Raw genomic sequence first — 16,186 nt, forward strand, 5'->3', positions numbered from 1 at the left:
TAGCAGAGGAGCCTGATGTGGGGCTCAATCCCATAACGCCGGGATCACGCCCTGAGCCGAAGGCAGACGCTTAACCGCTGTGCCACCCAGGCGCCCCCAAATTTGTATTTCTGAAGCCAAAAGTAATATATAAATTATATATATATATATAATTTACTTATTTTACACTGGCTTTGTTTCCTTTCCCCTAAGTCCTTCTTCAAAGTGTTGTACAGAAGTCACACACCAATTTAGAATTGAAAATACATCGTCTGGCTTCAACTCTAAGTAATTAGAATCATCTGAATCACTATGTATTTTGTTTTATTACATTAAAAGAATGTCAATAGTAGTGGTCATTTTCCTCCTAGGAACCAAAATATCTTTCACTTGGAAGTTGGATTCATAACCTTAGTCTATAAGAAAAACACTGGACACAGCCCAGTAGAGGGGCATCATGTCCAGTACCCCTCAAAACTGTCAAGTCCTCAACAACAAAATCTGAGAACTGATCAAGCCAAGAGGAGCCGAGACATGACAACTAAATGTAAAATAGTGTCCTGGATGGGCTCCTGGAACAGAAAAAGGGCATTAGGTCAAAACTGGAGAGAATTTCAGGAAGCTATGGACGTGAGTTAACAGTAATATCAAGATTGGTTCGTTATAACAAATGTTTATACTAAGGTAAGATGTTAATAGGCAAAATGGAGGAGGAATATATGGAAACTCTGTAAGAGCTCAATCTTCTGTCAATCTAAAATTCATCTAAAATGAAGTCTAAGAATTTTTTAAGTCTACAAAAATACACAGTTATGTAAATGTATAGAAAGGAGTGCCTGGCTGGCTTAGTCGGTGGACCGTATGACTCTTGATCTCGGGGTTGTGAATTTGAGCCATAAGTTGGGTTGGAGATTACCGAAAATCTTTAAAATGAATGAATGAATGAATTAGAACAAAGTCTGGAGACACTGAACCAATACTATTTTTATGGTAATTTTCCTGCCTGTGCCCTAGAAGTTGCTTCTACGGAAGACATAACTACACAGCACTGGAGGAGAAGGAAAGAGAGAAAGGGGAAACCAGACGAGGCTCATCTCTTAATCAGCAGAAAAGTTTTATTTCTTTTAAGGACAAACAATTAAACCACATCCAAGGCCTTAACTTACAGACGCAAACCAAAGTAGCTATTTAAAGCATTAGGTATTGAGGTACGATACATACATCAAGGGGAAATGCTTCGCCATCTAAAGCTTATACCAAACTTTGCTCGATCGACAGCTGAGCTCGGCTAGTGCTTGGGTGTGGCTCAGGGGAAGAGTGTATCTGCAGAACCAAAGGAGAACAGCTGTGTTCCACAAGCACTGGAGCATTCTGGACCGCATTGGTGGGGGTAGGTCTCACGTAGAAGGGAAGGCGGGGGGGAAGCTACGTCCCTCCCCCAGGGCATTAGGCTGCCTTGCAGAGTGCCACAGCAGAAAAGCGGACCTCCCCTTGCTCACGCTCGGTGAATTCTCTGCAGACCTTGGCGGCATCCTGAAAGGAGAAATGTCATTCATATCCAAACAGCAGCGGCTCAAAAGGACATTTCAACAGGAAAGTTAACGGTAAGGCTCAGGGTTCACCTTGATCAACTTCACACCTCCCATTAAATTTGTAAACCAGGGCTGGCTTCAGACCAAAAAAAACCAAACAAACAAACAAAAAAATCGAATGATGGGCAAGACAGGAACCCATGACAAGGACTTGACTTTAGAAGCTTTGACTTCTTTATGATTTCGCCAAGCACTCTGGGCTTCCTCCACCTTGTGCCTAGTTTCGACAAGAAAACCACATACACTAGGAGTGTGCTTTTCCTCAAATCCCAACAAGGTAAAAAACTGATCCTCTCTCCCATAAGGGGGCCTAAGAGAAAAGTTCCCCTAACTCAAGAAATTCCAACACTAATTTCTTTCAAGTAAACATTGTACAGAACAGCCTTAAGCATCTGGTGTTCCAGGTGCTAATGAATTCTTATTGATGGTGGAATGCCATGTGTTACTAGTTCTAAGACCTAGATTACAAAGCTTGGTAATAGAGAACTGATCCCAAATTCTAGGGTTTAAATGCCTTGGCATAGACAGTAAATGTCAATCACTGTTTCATCTGTGAAAAGTCCAGTGGAAAGATAGCTCCACAAACCATATGAAATATAAGACCGTTAAGAGGGCAGAGCAGTCACGACGCATCAGCTCCCAAGGTTTAAAAACCATCAAATCCGTGAGTTCTAGATTGACATCTCATATTTCATTCTCTATCAGAATTTTTAATACACTGGTTTCCAGACCCTTCCTGTAGGACCCACAGGGAGGACTACAATTAAAAGTATGTCTATAAAGGGAACAGCCATCTCCTACAGACAATGAGCAGTGACTTCAGAACTCATGGGTTAAGTTTATGTAATTTCTTACCAGTTTAGCAATAATTTACCATATAGTTCAGACAACCTGAACTATACATGAACAGCCTTACTTAGGATAAGAATTTTCACTAATTAAGATGCTGGTTCATATTCCATTTAATTTTAAATGAGATTCTAATTAGTTTTTATTTTTTTAAACAGCGTTTTATCTTTCCCACACACCTCATAAATTCTACTCAAGTAACAGTTTTAGGTATCCTATGTGGGGTGCATTTTTATGGTATGAGCAGGGCTCAATAGGAGAGTAAGTACCTTAGAGCTTTATTAGAAGGACCAGTCTTTCCCCCAAATGGGTCATCACCAGAAGTTCTGCCTCTGCAAACACCCCCCCCAATCCTGCGTTTCTAGATCTATTTCTCACGCCTTATTACTACTCCCGAATGCCCCTCGTATAGCCGAGAATTAGCTCTGATTTCAGAGCTAACTTTTTCTTTAACACAAACTTTTTTTGTGTGTATGTGACAGCAGGCTAGAGAAAGCGACCCTCCCTCCTACCACGGCATAATTTGGTCCACTAGCACCTTGAGGTCACGAGGTTTATGATGTTCCAAAGCAGGTCTATCACCCAGAAAGGTTACTGAACAGTGGCTAAGACTGCCCAGATTAAAACCATGGTTTCTGCCATTTAAGTTATCGACAGGGATCCTCACTTACTCTGTACCTGTTTCCTCACCTGTAAAATGTGGATATAATACCTACCTCAGAGCCTCATTAAAAGCATTCTCTAAAAGCTACAAGTCACTTAGGATAGCATCTAGCAAACTGTAGCCTGCTGCCTGTTTTATGAATAACATTTTAATAGAATTTGGCCACACATTCTCTTAGACATGGTCTACGGTCTGCTCTGCGGCCGTACAGCAGCATGGAATACAAGCATACCTCGTCTTGGCGCACTTCACCTTACTGCAATTCTCTGAGATTGCATTTCTACAAACACAAATTTTGTAGCAACCATGCATCAAACAAGCCTATCAGCGCCTTTTTTTCCCCAACAGCATTTATTTGCTTTGTGTTTCTGTGTCACATTTTGGTGATTCTTGCAATATTTCAAACTTTTTTTTTAATTGTATTTGTTATAGTGATCTGTAATCGGTGATATTTGATGTCACTACTGTAATTGTTTTAGGGTGCTACAAACCACACGCATACAAGACAGCAACCTTAATCAATAAACGTGTGCGTTCTCACTGCTCCGGTAGCCAGCTTTTCCCCCATGTCTCTCTCCCCTCAGGCCTCCCTGTTCTGAGACTGTATTAAAATTAGACCAATTAATAATCCTACAATGGCCTCTATGTTCAAATGAAAGGAAGAGTCACACATCTCTCACTTCACATCAAAAGCTACAAATGATTAAGCTTAGTGACGAAGGCATGTTCAAAGTCGAGACAGGCTAAAAGCTAGGGCTCTTGTGCCCCAACAGCTAGCCAAGTTGTGAGGGCAAAGGAAAAGTTCTTGACGGAAATTAAAAGTGTTACTCCAATGAGGACATGAATGACAAGAAAGCAAAACACCCTTATTCCCAGTATGGAGAAAGTCTGAGTGGTCTGGATAGAAGATCAAAGCAGCCACAACATTCCCCTAAGCCAAAGCCTCATCCACAGCAAGGCCCTAACTCTGATTCTGTGAAGGCGGAGAGAGGGGAGGAAGCTGCAGGAAAGTCTGAAGCTAGCAGAAGGTGGTCCAAGTTTAAGGAAAGAAACCATCTCCATAACATCAAAGTGCAAGGAGAAGCAGCAAGTGCTGATGTAAAAGCTGCAGCAAGTGACCCAGAAGATTTGCTAAGATCGTGAATGAGGGTGGCTACACCGAACAGATTTCCCACATGGATGACTTAGGCTTCTACTGGGAGATGATATCATGTAGGACTCTCATAGCTAGAGAGGAGAAGTTGATGGTTGGGTTCAAAGCTTCAAAGGACAGGCTCTCTCGTTAGGGGCTAACGCAGCTGGTGACCTGAAGTTGAAGCCAATGCCCATCTACCATTCTGACAACCCTAGCGCCCTGAAGAAGTAGGCTATGTCTACTCTGTGCTTTATAAACGGAACAACAATGGCTGGATGGCAGCACGTCTGTTTACAACATGGTTTACTGAATATCTGAAGCCCGCTCTTGAGACCTACTGCTCAGAAGAAAGATTTCTTTCAAAATCTGATTGTTCATTGACAATGCACCCAGTCACCCAACAGTTCTGATGGAGATGGACAAGATCAATGCTGTTTTCATGCCTATTAAATAAAATTTATTCTGCAGCCCCAAGAATCAAGAAGTCATTTCAACTTGCAAGTCTTATTATTTAAGAAATACAGCTCATAAGGTTATAGCTGCCAGAGAGTAATTTCTCTGATGGAGTTGGGTAAATTGAAAACCTTCTGCTTAAAAAGTTAAAAATGGAGCTACCCTGTGATCCAGCAACTGCACTACTGGGTATTCACTACCCTATGACCCAGCCATTGCACTACTGGGTGTTTACCCCAACGATACAGACGTAGTGAAGAGAAGGGCCATATGCACCCCAATGTTCATAGCAGCATTGTCCACAATAGCTAAATCGTGGAAGGAGCCGAGATGCCCTTCAACAGAGGATTGGATTAAGACAATGTGGTCCACACATACAATGGAATATTACTCAGCTATCAGAAAGAACGATTACCCAACATTTGCAGCAACATGAATGGAACTGGAGGAGATTATGCTAAGTGAAATAAGTCAAGCAGAGAAAGACAATTATCATATGGTTTCACTCATTTATGGAACATAAGAAATAGCAGGAAGATCGGTAGGAGAAGGAAGGGAAGAATGAAGTGGGGGGGGGTAAACAGAAGGGGGGATGAACCACGAGAGACTAAGGACTCTGGGAAACAAACTGAGGGCTTCAGAGGGGAAGGGGGTGGGGGATTGGGCTAGGCCAGTGATGGGTATTAAGGAGGGCACGTATTGCATGGAGCACTGGGTGTTATACGCAAACAATGAATCATGGAACACTACATCAAAAACTAAGGATATACTGTATGGTGACTAACATAATAAAAAATTATTATTAAAAAAAAAAAAAGAAAGAAAACCTTCTGGAAAGGATTCGCCATTCTAGATGTCCTTAAGAACATTCCAGATTCACAGGAAGAGATCAAATATCAACCTTAACGGGAGTTTGGAAGAAGTGGATTCCAACCCACGTGGAGGACTTTGAGGGGCTCAAGACTCAGTGAAAGCAGTAGCCACAGACGTGGTAGAAAGAGCAAGAGAACTAGAAAGAGAGGTACAGCGTGAGAGTGGGACTCAGCTGCTGCCTTCTCATGATCAAACTTGAAGGGATGAGGTGTTACTTCTCATGATGAGAAAAGAAAGTAGTTTCTTAAGATGGGATCTACTCCTGGGGAAGATGCTGAGAAGACCGCTGAAATGACAAGGGACTTAGAATAGGACATACACTAAGTTGATAAAGCAGCGGCAGGGTTTGAGAGGACTGACTCCCATTTTAAAAGAAGTTCTACTGCGGGTAAAATTCTATCAAAAGCAGCACACACCACAGAGAAATCGTTCGTGAAAGGAAGAGTCCAGCAAACCTCATCGTCTTCATATTTTAAGAAATTGCCACAGCCACCCCAGCCTTCAGCAACCCCCACCCTGATCAGTCAGCCACCGTCAACACTGAGGCAGGAGGCAAGACCCCCACTAGCAAAAACTTTACAACTCGGAAAGCTCAGATGATGGTCGGCATTTCTTAGAAATGAAGTATTTTTAATTAAAATATGTACATTGTTCTTTCAGACAGAATGCTATTGTACACTTAACAGACTATAGTATAAACAAACTTTATATGCACAGGGAACTAAAAATTTCATTTAACTCACTTCATTGCAATATTCACTTTATTTCAATGGTCTGGAACCGAATCCACAGTATCCCTGAGGTATGCCTGTCCTTGCAACAGAGCCAGATGCCACACAAAGCCTAAAATACTTTCTACCTGGCTCTTGACGGAGAGTTTTCCAGCCCTTCATCATCTGCACACAGCAAGAACTCAAAAAAGATTAGTTACTACGACAAATGAAGTATTTAGACCTTAACAGAATTTTTTAAAATCACAATTAAGCAACTTCCCTTTATAACAGTAAATTGATTCAATTCTAGAGACTTGTTTTTAGGGTGAAGGGGCCTCGGGTAGCCTATCAGTCCTTGTCCAGAATTAAGAGGTCTCTGGAGTCATTTAGAGTAGGACAGTGAGTTCTTACCGAGGCAGGTTTTGAATCTGCTCTTCCCGTCCTGTGACAGTGGATCAAGGGAGAAGAAAAAACCGAAGTTGACGGCCTAACTGGAACCCAGGGTACACTGCCTGTAAGACCGACCCTAATCCAGCACTTTGAGAGGGATTAAGAAAGGCTCAGGTTGCTGTCCCTTGAGTTGTTAGCTGTGATGTCACCTGACAAGAGGACAATGGTCACTTTGATCCCACAAGGAAGTAAAGCAACGGCTTTCCGGGTAATTCTAACCCTCGACTCAAGTCAGCACACGATACAGATTAGTCAGGGAGGCTCTGGAGGATCCTGTTTAAGACCATTTGCTAGAAAATAAGGTAGACAGAATTACTAAAATAACCTTTAAGCCCTAAAGACTGCTATTAACCCAGATGATGGGTGCTGACTGCCCTGAGGAAATATTAGCACTTGAGACAATATGGCCAAAGAAACGTGGGCCTGAGTCGAAGATGGGTTCCAAAGATTACCTGCAGCAAGGAGTCCTCTGAGCTGGCACCATGGTTTACTGGGAAAGGCATTCTTCCATCTGTAACAGAGAAGCCAGGCAAGTCAACTTTCTCTGCAGATTTTCTGGCTGCTGTGCTCACCCAGCCCAAAGAGAAGTTTTCCATCTCCCGAATACCACCGCCACTCCCAGAGGCTGGTCAGCAGCAACCCGCTAGAAAGGAGGTTCGAATGCTCCTTGATACCCACCGGGGCAATTCTAATCCTCAAGCAGCAGGACCACGCAACACAAGCCCAATGGGGTCACCCTCACAGAAAGGCTTAGGTCGCACCTCCTGGGAAGGATCCCAGAGCAAAAGGCAGACGCAGCCTCTGAGGTACTGGGAAGGCGGAGCCAAGAAGGGATCCTTCGGCCTTCATTGCCCGTCAGTGACTGCAGACTGGCCCCAAGTCTCCCTTGCTCTTATCTGCTTATAGGTAGTTCTCAAGGCAATACGGCAGCAAGTCTCCCTCCATGAATACACAGGGGATGACTTTGACCAGATGGCTAACCTTGGTGGCATAGACCAGCTAAGAGAAATTCCCCCCACACGTGTCCACATTCTTTCTATACAAACAAGATCACACTGAGGCATTTCTTTTCCAAAATATTCCTTGTCAGGATGCTGCTGGAGCTCCTACACTGGTAACGCCGTAGCGGAAGGTGGGAAGAGAAAACCCGAACACGTATGACTTGAACTGGCACAGATCTCCTTACTGGTTCAAAACCATTCCTTCCGCGGGTCACTGCCTGATGGGGTGGTGGAAGCGCTCTGTGTGATAAAGGGTTAGGTGCCCCAGTGAGCAGACCTTGTTGTTCTGGCTTTGTGAACAAAGATACAGACACTAAGTGCCACAACGTCACGCATCAATACCGTAGGAGGAATTTCATCTGAAGGAATGCCTGAAACCAGACGGGGTTCCAAAAATGGGGGGAAACGTACCAAGTTCATAGAGATGGCCATCCACGTTGTTAAACAGAATAAAATGAAAATTCACTTTGTCATCTACCTGAAGAGAGTCAAGAAATATTTTTGATGAGTTTTGATTGTACTATATATCACACTAAAAATTTTTTTCTTCGGCTTTACTGAGAGATAACTGACATAAGTTCAAAATGTATAACGTTGACTTAACACACCTATTTTGCAATATGATTTTAAGAGAACTTAATTTGTTAAAAATAGTCACTCTTTAAGTATAATGCACTGGAAATGACTTGCTTATGTATTTTAAATTAGAATAGCTAAGACTTATGTATTTTCTATATACTAGATAATATTATGAGACTATCATTAAGACTTTAATCTATTAAGGTAAATATACTAACATCAGAACTATAAGACTTTTTACTGAGGAGGAAAATCAGGCTTAGGGAGGGTTAAGCATCTCAATCTCACCCAAGGTCAAGACCTGAATGTGGTGGGGCCAATGGTAGTTACAAAGGCACGGATACAGTCTTAAATCTAATTAACAGTTGACTGGAAGACTCTGTTTAGATTAGCGATATAGTTAAGCCTTCTAGAAACCATCAGTCCTTGTTGGTAATCTTACTCTCTCCTGTGGGAGGAGTATAGGAAATGCTCAATTGCCAGGAGGGGGATTCCTCTCTCAAAATCATTTGGATCTCAACAAAATACTGTTTGAATTTACTCAAGACTATGTTTACTGCCAGTTAAATTTCTGAAGAGCCATTTTAATGAACAGGTCTGGTCAAAGCAGGATTCTGGTAGAATTTTCTGGGCTTAATTGGTCTTAATTGGCCTTAGGTGGAAACGTCTGCTGAGTTCAGGTAAGAGGTTTTTGCACGTATTTCAGGGAGACACAGATGGCACCCAGGCAGCCTGGCTCTGATCTGTAACTGCATTTACCCGACACTGGCCCTCCTGTGCCACGGCATCATGGGCTGCCTGAATGGCCTGCAGACAAGAGACAGTAATTAGCACAAAAACCTCTGTAGTCATTTTAAAACAGATGCTCTGGAAGTTCTCTTCCTACCTCGTTCTTTTCAAAGCATTTGGCTCGGTCTTCAGGGGACAGCTTCTCCGTTTCAGAAAGAAACTGTTTCAGGACTGACCCATCCTCTTTATATAAAAAAAAAAGACAAAAACAAAAAAATGAGTATAGATAGAATAGTGCAAATGGGTGCACGTTTACAGCACACTTAGGCTGTTACACAGCCAGCCATGCTGAGTGACTTAGTCTTTGCTACGGACCCAGAGGGGGTGGGTGAGCTGTCCCTTCTTGCTGCATTCAAGCCAGTGAACTCTGCTCCTTCAGGGCATCAAGCCCTCACCTACAACTCTTCCCCGCCATCCCGGCCCTTTTCCCCTCCCACCTCCCACATCCCTCTCCAATCCCTCATCACCTTGTTTACAGTGCTTACGCCTTTGTAACACGTACTTGTGAGATGTGTCTCACCATAAAGGCAGGAACTGTCTGGTCTATTGCTGGTTGTTTTTTCGTTTTTTTTTGTTTTGTTTTGTTTTTTGGGTTTTTTTTTTTTTTTTTAAGATTATTGAAGTAATTTCTATGCCCAACAGGGGACTCGAACTCATGAGCCAGAAATGAAGTGTCACACGCTCTACCATTGAGCCAGCCAGGCACCCTTCTGATTACTGTTACCTATGGCAACCGGCTACACACAACCTTACATGGTACAACGATATTCTAGTCTATTAATCTTTTTCAAGCCAAGATTTTTACTTCGGGGTAGAAAATGCAATCTTAGTAGAATGGTTATCCAGAAAGACATTAGCTTAAGGATCTTAAGAAGAAATATAAAGCACCTAGTAGTCTGGCCCAGAGCCAAATGAGTGGCCGATACTTTGGTATAAGCATTTTGTCACCGCTCAACATGGATAAGGCTGGGAGACGCCGAAGACGTGGCTAGAGCAAGAGCAATTGGTACTTCAAAGACCGCATTCGAACTTTCAGCTCTGAACTCAAATTAGTTAAGTAAGGACTACTTAAAATTTGGAAGGACTCCTCTTCACTTTATGGGGAGGGCTAGGACACCGATTACTTCTCCGTGGCACGGTCACGGCTACAAGAGTTCCCATAGCTCTGCTGACCTCACGAACACAAGACTCTAAAGTGAGACTTACTGCAGAAGAAACAGAGGATCAAGCTATACCTCCTTAATATGGCAAGTCAATATTTGAAAAATGGAGTTCTAGAAGATTTGGATCTTTATGGCCAGACAAGTTTTTTTTTTTTTTTTTTAAATTTGAGAAGTATACCAGCAGTCTTGGCCACTTACCTTGTTTAAAAAAAAAAAAACAAAAAAAAACCCGACCTGCTCCAAGCAGCATCGTGGACTATATTAGCTGAAATTATTCAATTCTTAGCCACCCCCATCCACTGTCTAAATCAGGAGTTGGCAAACTACTGTGCCTATTTTTGTATTATTGGAACACAGCCATATCCATTGGTTTACATCTTGCCTGGGGCCACTTTTGAACTACAAGGAGAGAACAAATGGCCCTCAAAACCCTAAAAGATGTACCCTCACCTTTTAATAAGAAAGTTTGCTGACCCTTGGCCTCTAGCACACATTATGTCATGTATTTTAACATATTTTAGTGCTGCTCATTGTGCTTCTGACAACCCTGGGGGCTGAGACTCCTTTCCTCTACATCCCCCACAGCACTCACTGAACGTCATCTGAGACCCCAGGCCAGACTTTGTTCACAGCTGGATCCCTTCAAGGTTTCAAGCTGCTGCTTGTTTCCCTGCAGGAACTTTCATGGTGGTGTCTTCGTCCAGCTGCTCTAGGGCTCCTTTGGTTCTCCCATTGCTTAAGAGACCCAGAACCACGAGAGACATCCTAAGTGTTGATATTTTATGGTTTATCATCATCTCTCATTCCTCCGAGTTGTCAAGAATTCAACAGGAGCACACGTGATGACAATCACACGACTTGCTGTGGGCCAGTGGAAAAGCATACGTGGAGAAGCAGTACACAACTGCCTCTCACTCCCTCTTCCCTTCCAGGTGGAAAAAGCTAGACTGAATTTCTTGGAAAAGGAGTTTCCTTCCTTCAAAAGAGAATCAATCATTGATTTGCTTAATGATTCTATCTGGATAAGTAGGCTTCAAAAAAATGTAAGGCAATGACTTTGCTGAGTAGACCCCTGGGGGTTTTGGGGTGACAAGTTATGGTTAACCAGAGGTCGATGAGAGGACTGCCCTCAAAACCCACTTACCAAACTCCAGTTTGTCCTGGTTATTGGCCACTGCGTGGATAAGCCCGATGGTGCCACAGGAGTTGCCAATGGTCTGCTTCATGAAGTACACCTTAGGACTGACTTCTTGTCCCTTCAGCTCTTCAATCTGTTTTTTCCTGAAGTTCTCATGCTGTGAATATAAAAAAACATTTTTAGATCTCAAATGGAAACGCGAAGCACTAACAGATGCCAGCACAGGGAGTTCTCCCACCTAAATGGAAACACAAGTGGGATGTGTGACCAGGAGCCTTGGTTCTAGGTGTTGGCCATTGGCCAGCGCCCAGAGAATCGCCTGTCTGCCTCCCCCACCCACGCCAGCCCGCAGGGCTCTGAGAGGCTCTGAGCCTCCACCCTGGTGCTGCAGTGCGGTCATGGCCTTGGAAGTTGCCCAAGGATTCGTCTAGACACCACTGCAACCTTTTAGCTTGAAAATGCACGATGCCCTGAAGTCGGAAAAGCAGGCAGGTTCATTTTGTTTCTCCTTCACCACCACCACCAGCTATATTTCACACAGGACCCCAATCAAGCTTGGGTCAATTTAACATCCAATAAACACCGGCCAATCTACATCCCGGTATTCTTTAAAGTTCTACTCCTACTGTGTCCCAAGTATACTCCTTCCCAATAACAAATACAGAACAAGACTTAATTTCTTTAAATTGCTCCTTTCAGCAGTTAACTATTCTCTCACTTTTTTTGGCAGGAAAGACAACTGATCTAGGGTTCTCGGCTGTGATTTCACAAAATCTCATCCTACAAGACACTTGCTTGTCCTCGTCAACAATACATTTTGAGGACAGATTAACCATGGGGGGGAAGTTGAGTCATAAGAGATCAGTAAATGAATGAGACTAGAGATAGTTTTCCTCAAAAAAATCCATCTGCTCTTTGTACAGTAATTTAGTGGGCTTGTCTGGACCCTTCACTAATGAATTTTAGACCTTAAAGGTAGGACTTAGTTCAAAGCACGGTGCCAATGCTATAGAAACACTAATGTCCCATAACAAGCATAATTGGACAGAACATCAGAAGTACGTTTCCTTTGGGTTTTGTTTTTGTTTTTAAGATTTTCAGTAATCGGGGCGCCTGGGTGGCACAGCGGTTAAGCATCTGCCTTCGGCTCAGGGCGTGATCCCGGCGTTATGGGATGGAGCCCCACATCAGGCTTCTCCGCTATGAGCCTGCTTCTTCCTCTCCCACTCCCCCTGCTTGTGCTCCCTCTCTCGCTGGCTGTCTCTATCTCTGTCAAATAAATAAATAAAATCTTTTAAAAAAAAATATTTTCAGTAATCTCTACAGCCAATGTGGGGCTTGAACTTACAACCCTGAGATCAAGAGCTGCACATTCCACTCACTGAGCCAGCCAGGTGCCCCTGGAAGTATATTTGTAATTCCAGTAGCCTTGCATTACTGTACACATAACTGAAGTTTAAGCCTGGTCTGTGACCCCATCAGACGAATAATACAATCTCCTACCCCGCAAGACCAACTAATAGGAAGTTCTAACATCAACGGCTGTTAAGCCTTTCACTTTTCTGGGGGGTTTTTTTTGTGTTTTGTTTTTTTTGTTTTTAATGGGATAGCACCATTCTTTAGCTGTTTGAGCTCTTGCATGGAGATACTTCTGCCAATATTTCATTATCACTTAATGTTTCAGAACTGGTCCAGTTGGTGGGCACGTGGGCGGCTCAGTCAGTTAAGTGTCTTCGGCTCAGGTCATAATTCCACATTAGGCTCCTTGCTCAGCAGGGAGTCTGCTTCTTCCCTTCCCTCTACCCTTCTCCCCACCCCGCCCCGTCTTGTGTGCGCACGCACTCTCTATGTTCTGTCACATAAGTAAATAAAATCTAACCAAAAAAAAAAAAAAAAAAAAAAAAAGGAAAAGAAAGAAAACTGGTCCAGTTAGGATTTCATGACACTCTTAGACAAAATCAGATGCTTTCTAAATTAAGATCAGCTTATTTGGAAGTCAACATATAATCCTCAACTTTTCTTTGAATTTGCTGCAGTGTTTTGCCTAATTGTTTTGTGTCACAGAATAGGTGCTCAGTAAATCTGACTGCCCCAACTAGAGCTAAAGCACTAAGTATCCAGATCATTCAAACCTGAACGTCCTTTCACAAGCTTGAGCCAGTAAAAAAGCAAGCAGTGGGCTTTTGAAAGACAAACACAGTGCACCACTGCCTCCCAGAGGCCTTGCCCATCAGTGCTGCTCAAAACCTCCGAGTCATCATGGATCCTCTAATAAGAGAGCTCCAGGAGAGGCTCAAATGAGAGAGGAGATTGTGTTTGATTCCATCAACAGGGAAGTTAATTTGACTTGCAGTTACTTGGCAGCTCTGGTTTACCTAACTGAAGGCTTTGGCAATAAAAAAAAAAAAATGTCAGTAATATTATCCTAATAGCTTTAATAAGGGTTTTTAACTCACAATATCAAGCCCATTTACTGGGAGGAATGCCTGCCACTTCCCACTGGGAGGAATGCCTGCCACTTAATAATTTATGAAGATACTTCTAGAACACCCAGCCCTAGCATGGTGCTTTGGTTAAAGCTTACAGTGTTTGGAATGATGCCCCAAATGCTATTGCCCCAGGTTTTGTTAATGCAGATATCACCACTCCCAAATCAGGCGTCAAGTGACAGCGATAGGAGATAGACAATGCCATGCCAATTAGTGGGATTTCATATATCATACATCGCAAGACAACAATTACCCCAGCTACCTTTTTAAATCTGATGCTCAGTCTTTGAGGTACATACATCCATGCACACTTGTAGGAGGAAGACCATCTAAAGGGAAATGAAAAGGTGTTTCTAAAACTGCTTTAACGCCCACCTATTTCACTTAGCTACAAGGTCAGAGAGGAAAGACAAGAGGTGGAAGGAGGTCCCCACACAGGAACCACACACAAATGATTAAGCTTTTTTTTAAAAAGCACATCGGAGAGGCTAAAAACCAAGTGTGCATGTTGTAGGGAGTGGAGGGTGGGAAGAGACCCAAGTCCACCAAAGACCCAAGAGTGGAGATGGAGCATTAACGAACCTATTGTTTTCCTGCGGCTTAGACAGGCCCGCCCCCCCCCTCCATTTTACTGCAAGGTGGGAGTCTGAGAACCAAACAATAAACTGACAGGTCACAGCCCTTAAAGGGAAACAACCAGCCATTCCTTGGAGTGGAAGGCTCTGAAAAGCGGAGGTTCAAGCGAACTCATGAATAGGATAAATTCTTTCTCTGGATAATTGAGATGTTGGAACGGAGATGCTGCTTCTTCTCTTTGAAATTCAAGGCAATGCTGGATGGACGAGCGAGGAGCCAGTAAATTCTCTACCAACCAATGAGTAGGTACCATGAAAGGGCGGGCTTCTCACCCCATCCCCCACAGGAAGGGGGCAGTTTTGCAGGTGTGGGCGCCCAGTCCGGGAGGGGAGGGAAGGGAAGCCGGAGTCTACACTGTCCTCCAAGCCTCACTCGGGTCTGGAAGCCGCGCGCACCGTCCCGGGCCCACGCATCCCGGGCCCCACGCCCTACCTGGGCCGTGAGGGGAAACAGCAGCAGCAGCGCGCAGGCAGGCGCTGGCACCGAGCCCAGAGCCTCCTCCTCCAGCCCCAGCACGTCCGCGAAGCGCCACTGGCCGGCGACCCCCAGCCGGGCCAGCACCTGCGGAGAGGAAAGAGGGCGGCCAGGGGCGCCGAGACCCGCGAGTCGCGGACACCTGCGGGAGGGCGAGGCCGGTCCGGCACCCTCCGTGCCCCCACCCCAGCCTGGGAGGAGTCGCGGCCTGCCCCGCCCCCCACCCCCACTCCCACTCCTCACCCCCGCCGGCGCAATGACACAGCACAAAGCGCGGCCCACACGTGGCTCCCGCGAAGCCCGGGCACCGGAGTCCGCGCGGCAGGCGCCACGCCCTCGGGAGCTGGGCCCGCACTGGCATCTGGGCACAGCCCCCTCCTCCCTCCCGCCTCTGACGGTTCCGCAGAGTCACCCCCCGACCCCGATGCCAGGGCAGAGGAAGGGCGCCTGGGAGCGTGCGGGGCGCCGCTGGGTCCCTGCGAGACAGCCGGAGCTGGTGCGCGCCTCCGCCTCGGCGCTCCCGGGGGAAGAGGACAGAGGCAGTGCGAGACGCCACTCACTTTGTTCAGCATCTGAAAGGCAAATGCAAAGAAAAAAATACAAAAATAAAACCGGTCATCGAGGCAGCTACCCGGCGAAGGTTGACCCGCTGCTCCGTGCTCCCCGGGCAGCGGTGCACCTGACGCTCACCTCGGGGTTAATCTCCATCGGTTTGAGCTGCATCTTCGCGAACCGCAAGAGGAGCCACTACGAAGAAAAGAAGAAAAACAGCAACCGGAGCCGCCCAGGCTGCCGCTATAAAGCGCCGGCCTGACGCACTTTAGGTGCCTGCGCAGGGGGAGCAGGGGCAAAACCAAGCGACGGGGAAACGGTCAGTCACAGCCAAATGGGCACGAACCCCCCCATGCGCCGCGCGGAGTGGTACGGCCGGGCCCCCAAACCTTGCAGTCTCACTTGCTGTTGAGATAATCTGGTGGTTGTGGAGATGGGTTTTGTTGGTTGTGTTCCTTGAACGTAGGGAGCAGTCCGTTAGATGGAGTCTAATTTTTTTTGCGAACTTTCTGGAAACCTACCCTTCTTACCATCCCAATTACCGGGGAGCTCAGGGTTTCTGAAGCTTTGAGAAAAAGCCCAAATTCAACAGGTATATATTTAGTATGCATATAAATATCTGTCTCCCAAATCTTGCAGCAGTTTGCATTTGACCTT

General features: G+C 44.9%; 1 protein-coding gene across 1 annotated transcript; it reads right to left on the reverse strand.

The window, feature by feature from the left end:
* Positions 1-1,074: 1,074 nt before the first annotated feature.
* Positions 1,075-15,811, reverse strand: UCHL1 (ubiquitin C-terminal hydrolase L1). The gene is made up of 9 exons (XM_002926504.4): positions 15,668-15,811; positions 15,538-15,549; positions 14,936-15,064; positions 11,385-11,535; positions 9,175-9,260; positions 9,048-9,095; positions 8,121-8,187; positions 7,161-7,219; positions 1,075-1,512 (listed from the first exon to the last, which is right to left on the reverse strand). The coding sequence occupies exons 1-9, from the start codon at positions 15,698-15,700 to the stop codon at positions 1,426-1,428; spliced, it is 672 nt and encodes a 223-aa protein (XP_002926550.2). The 5' UTR covers positions 15,701-15,811; the 3' UTR covers positions 1,075-1,425.
* Positions 15,812-16,186: the final 375 nt, after the last annotated feature.

The sequence above is a fragment of the Ailuropoda melanoleuca genome, chromosome 11, assembly GCF_002007445.2.
Source record: "Ailuropoda melanoleuca isolate Jingjing chromosome 11, ASM200744v2, whole genome shotgun sequence".
Classification (NCBI taxonomy): Eukaryota; Metazoa; Chordata; class Mammalia; order Carnivora; family Ursidae; genus Ailuropoda; species Ailuropoda melanoleuca.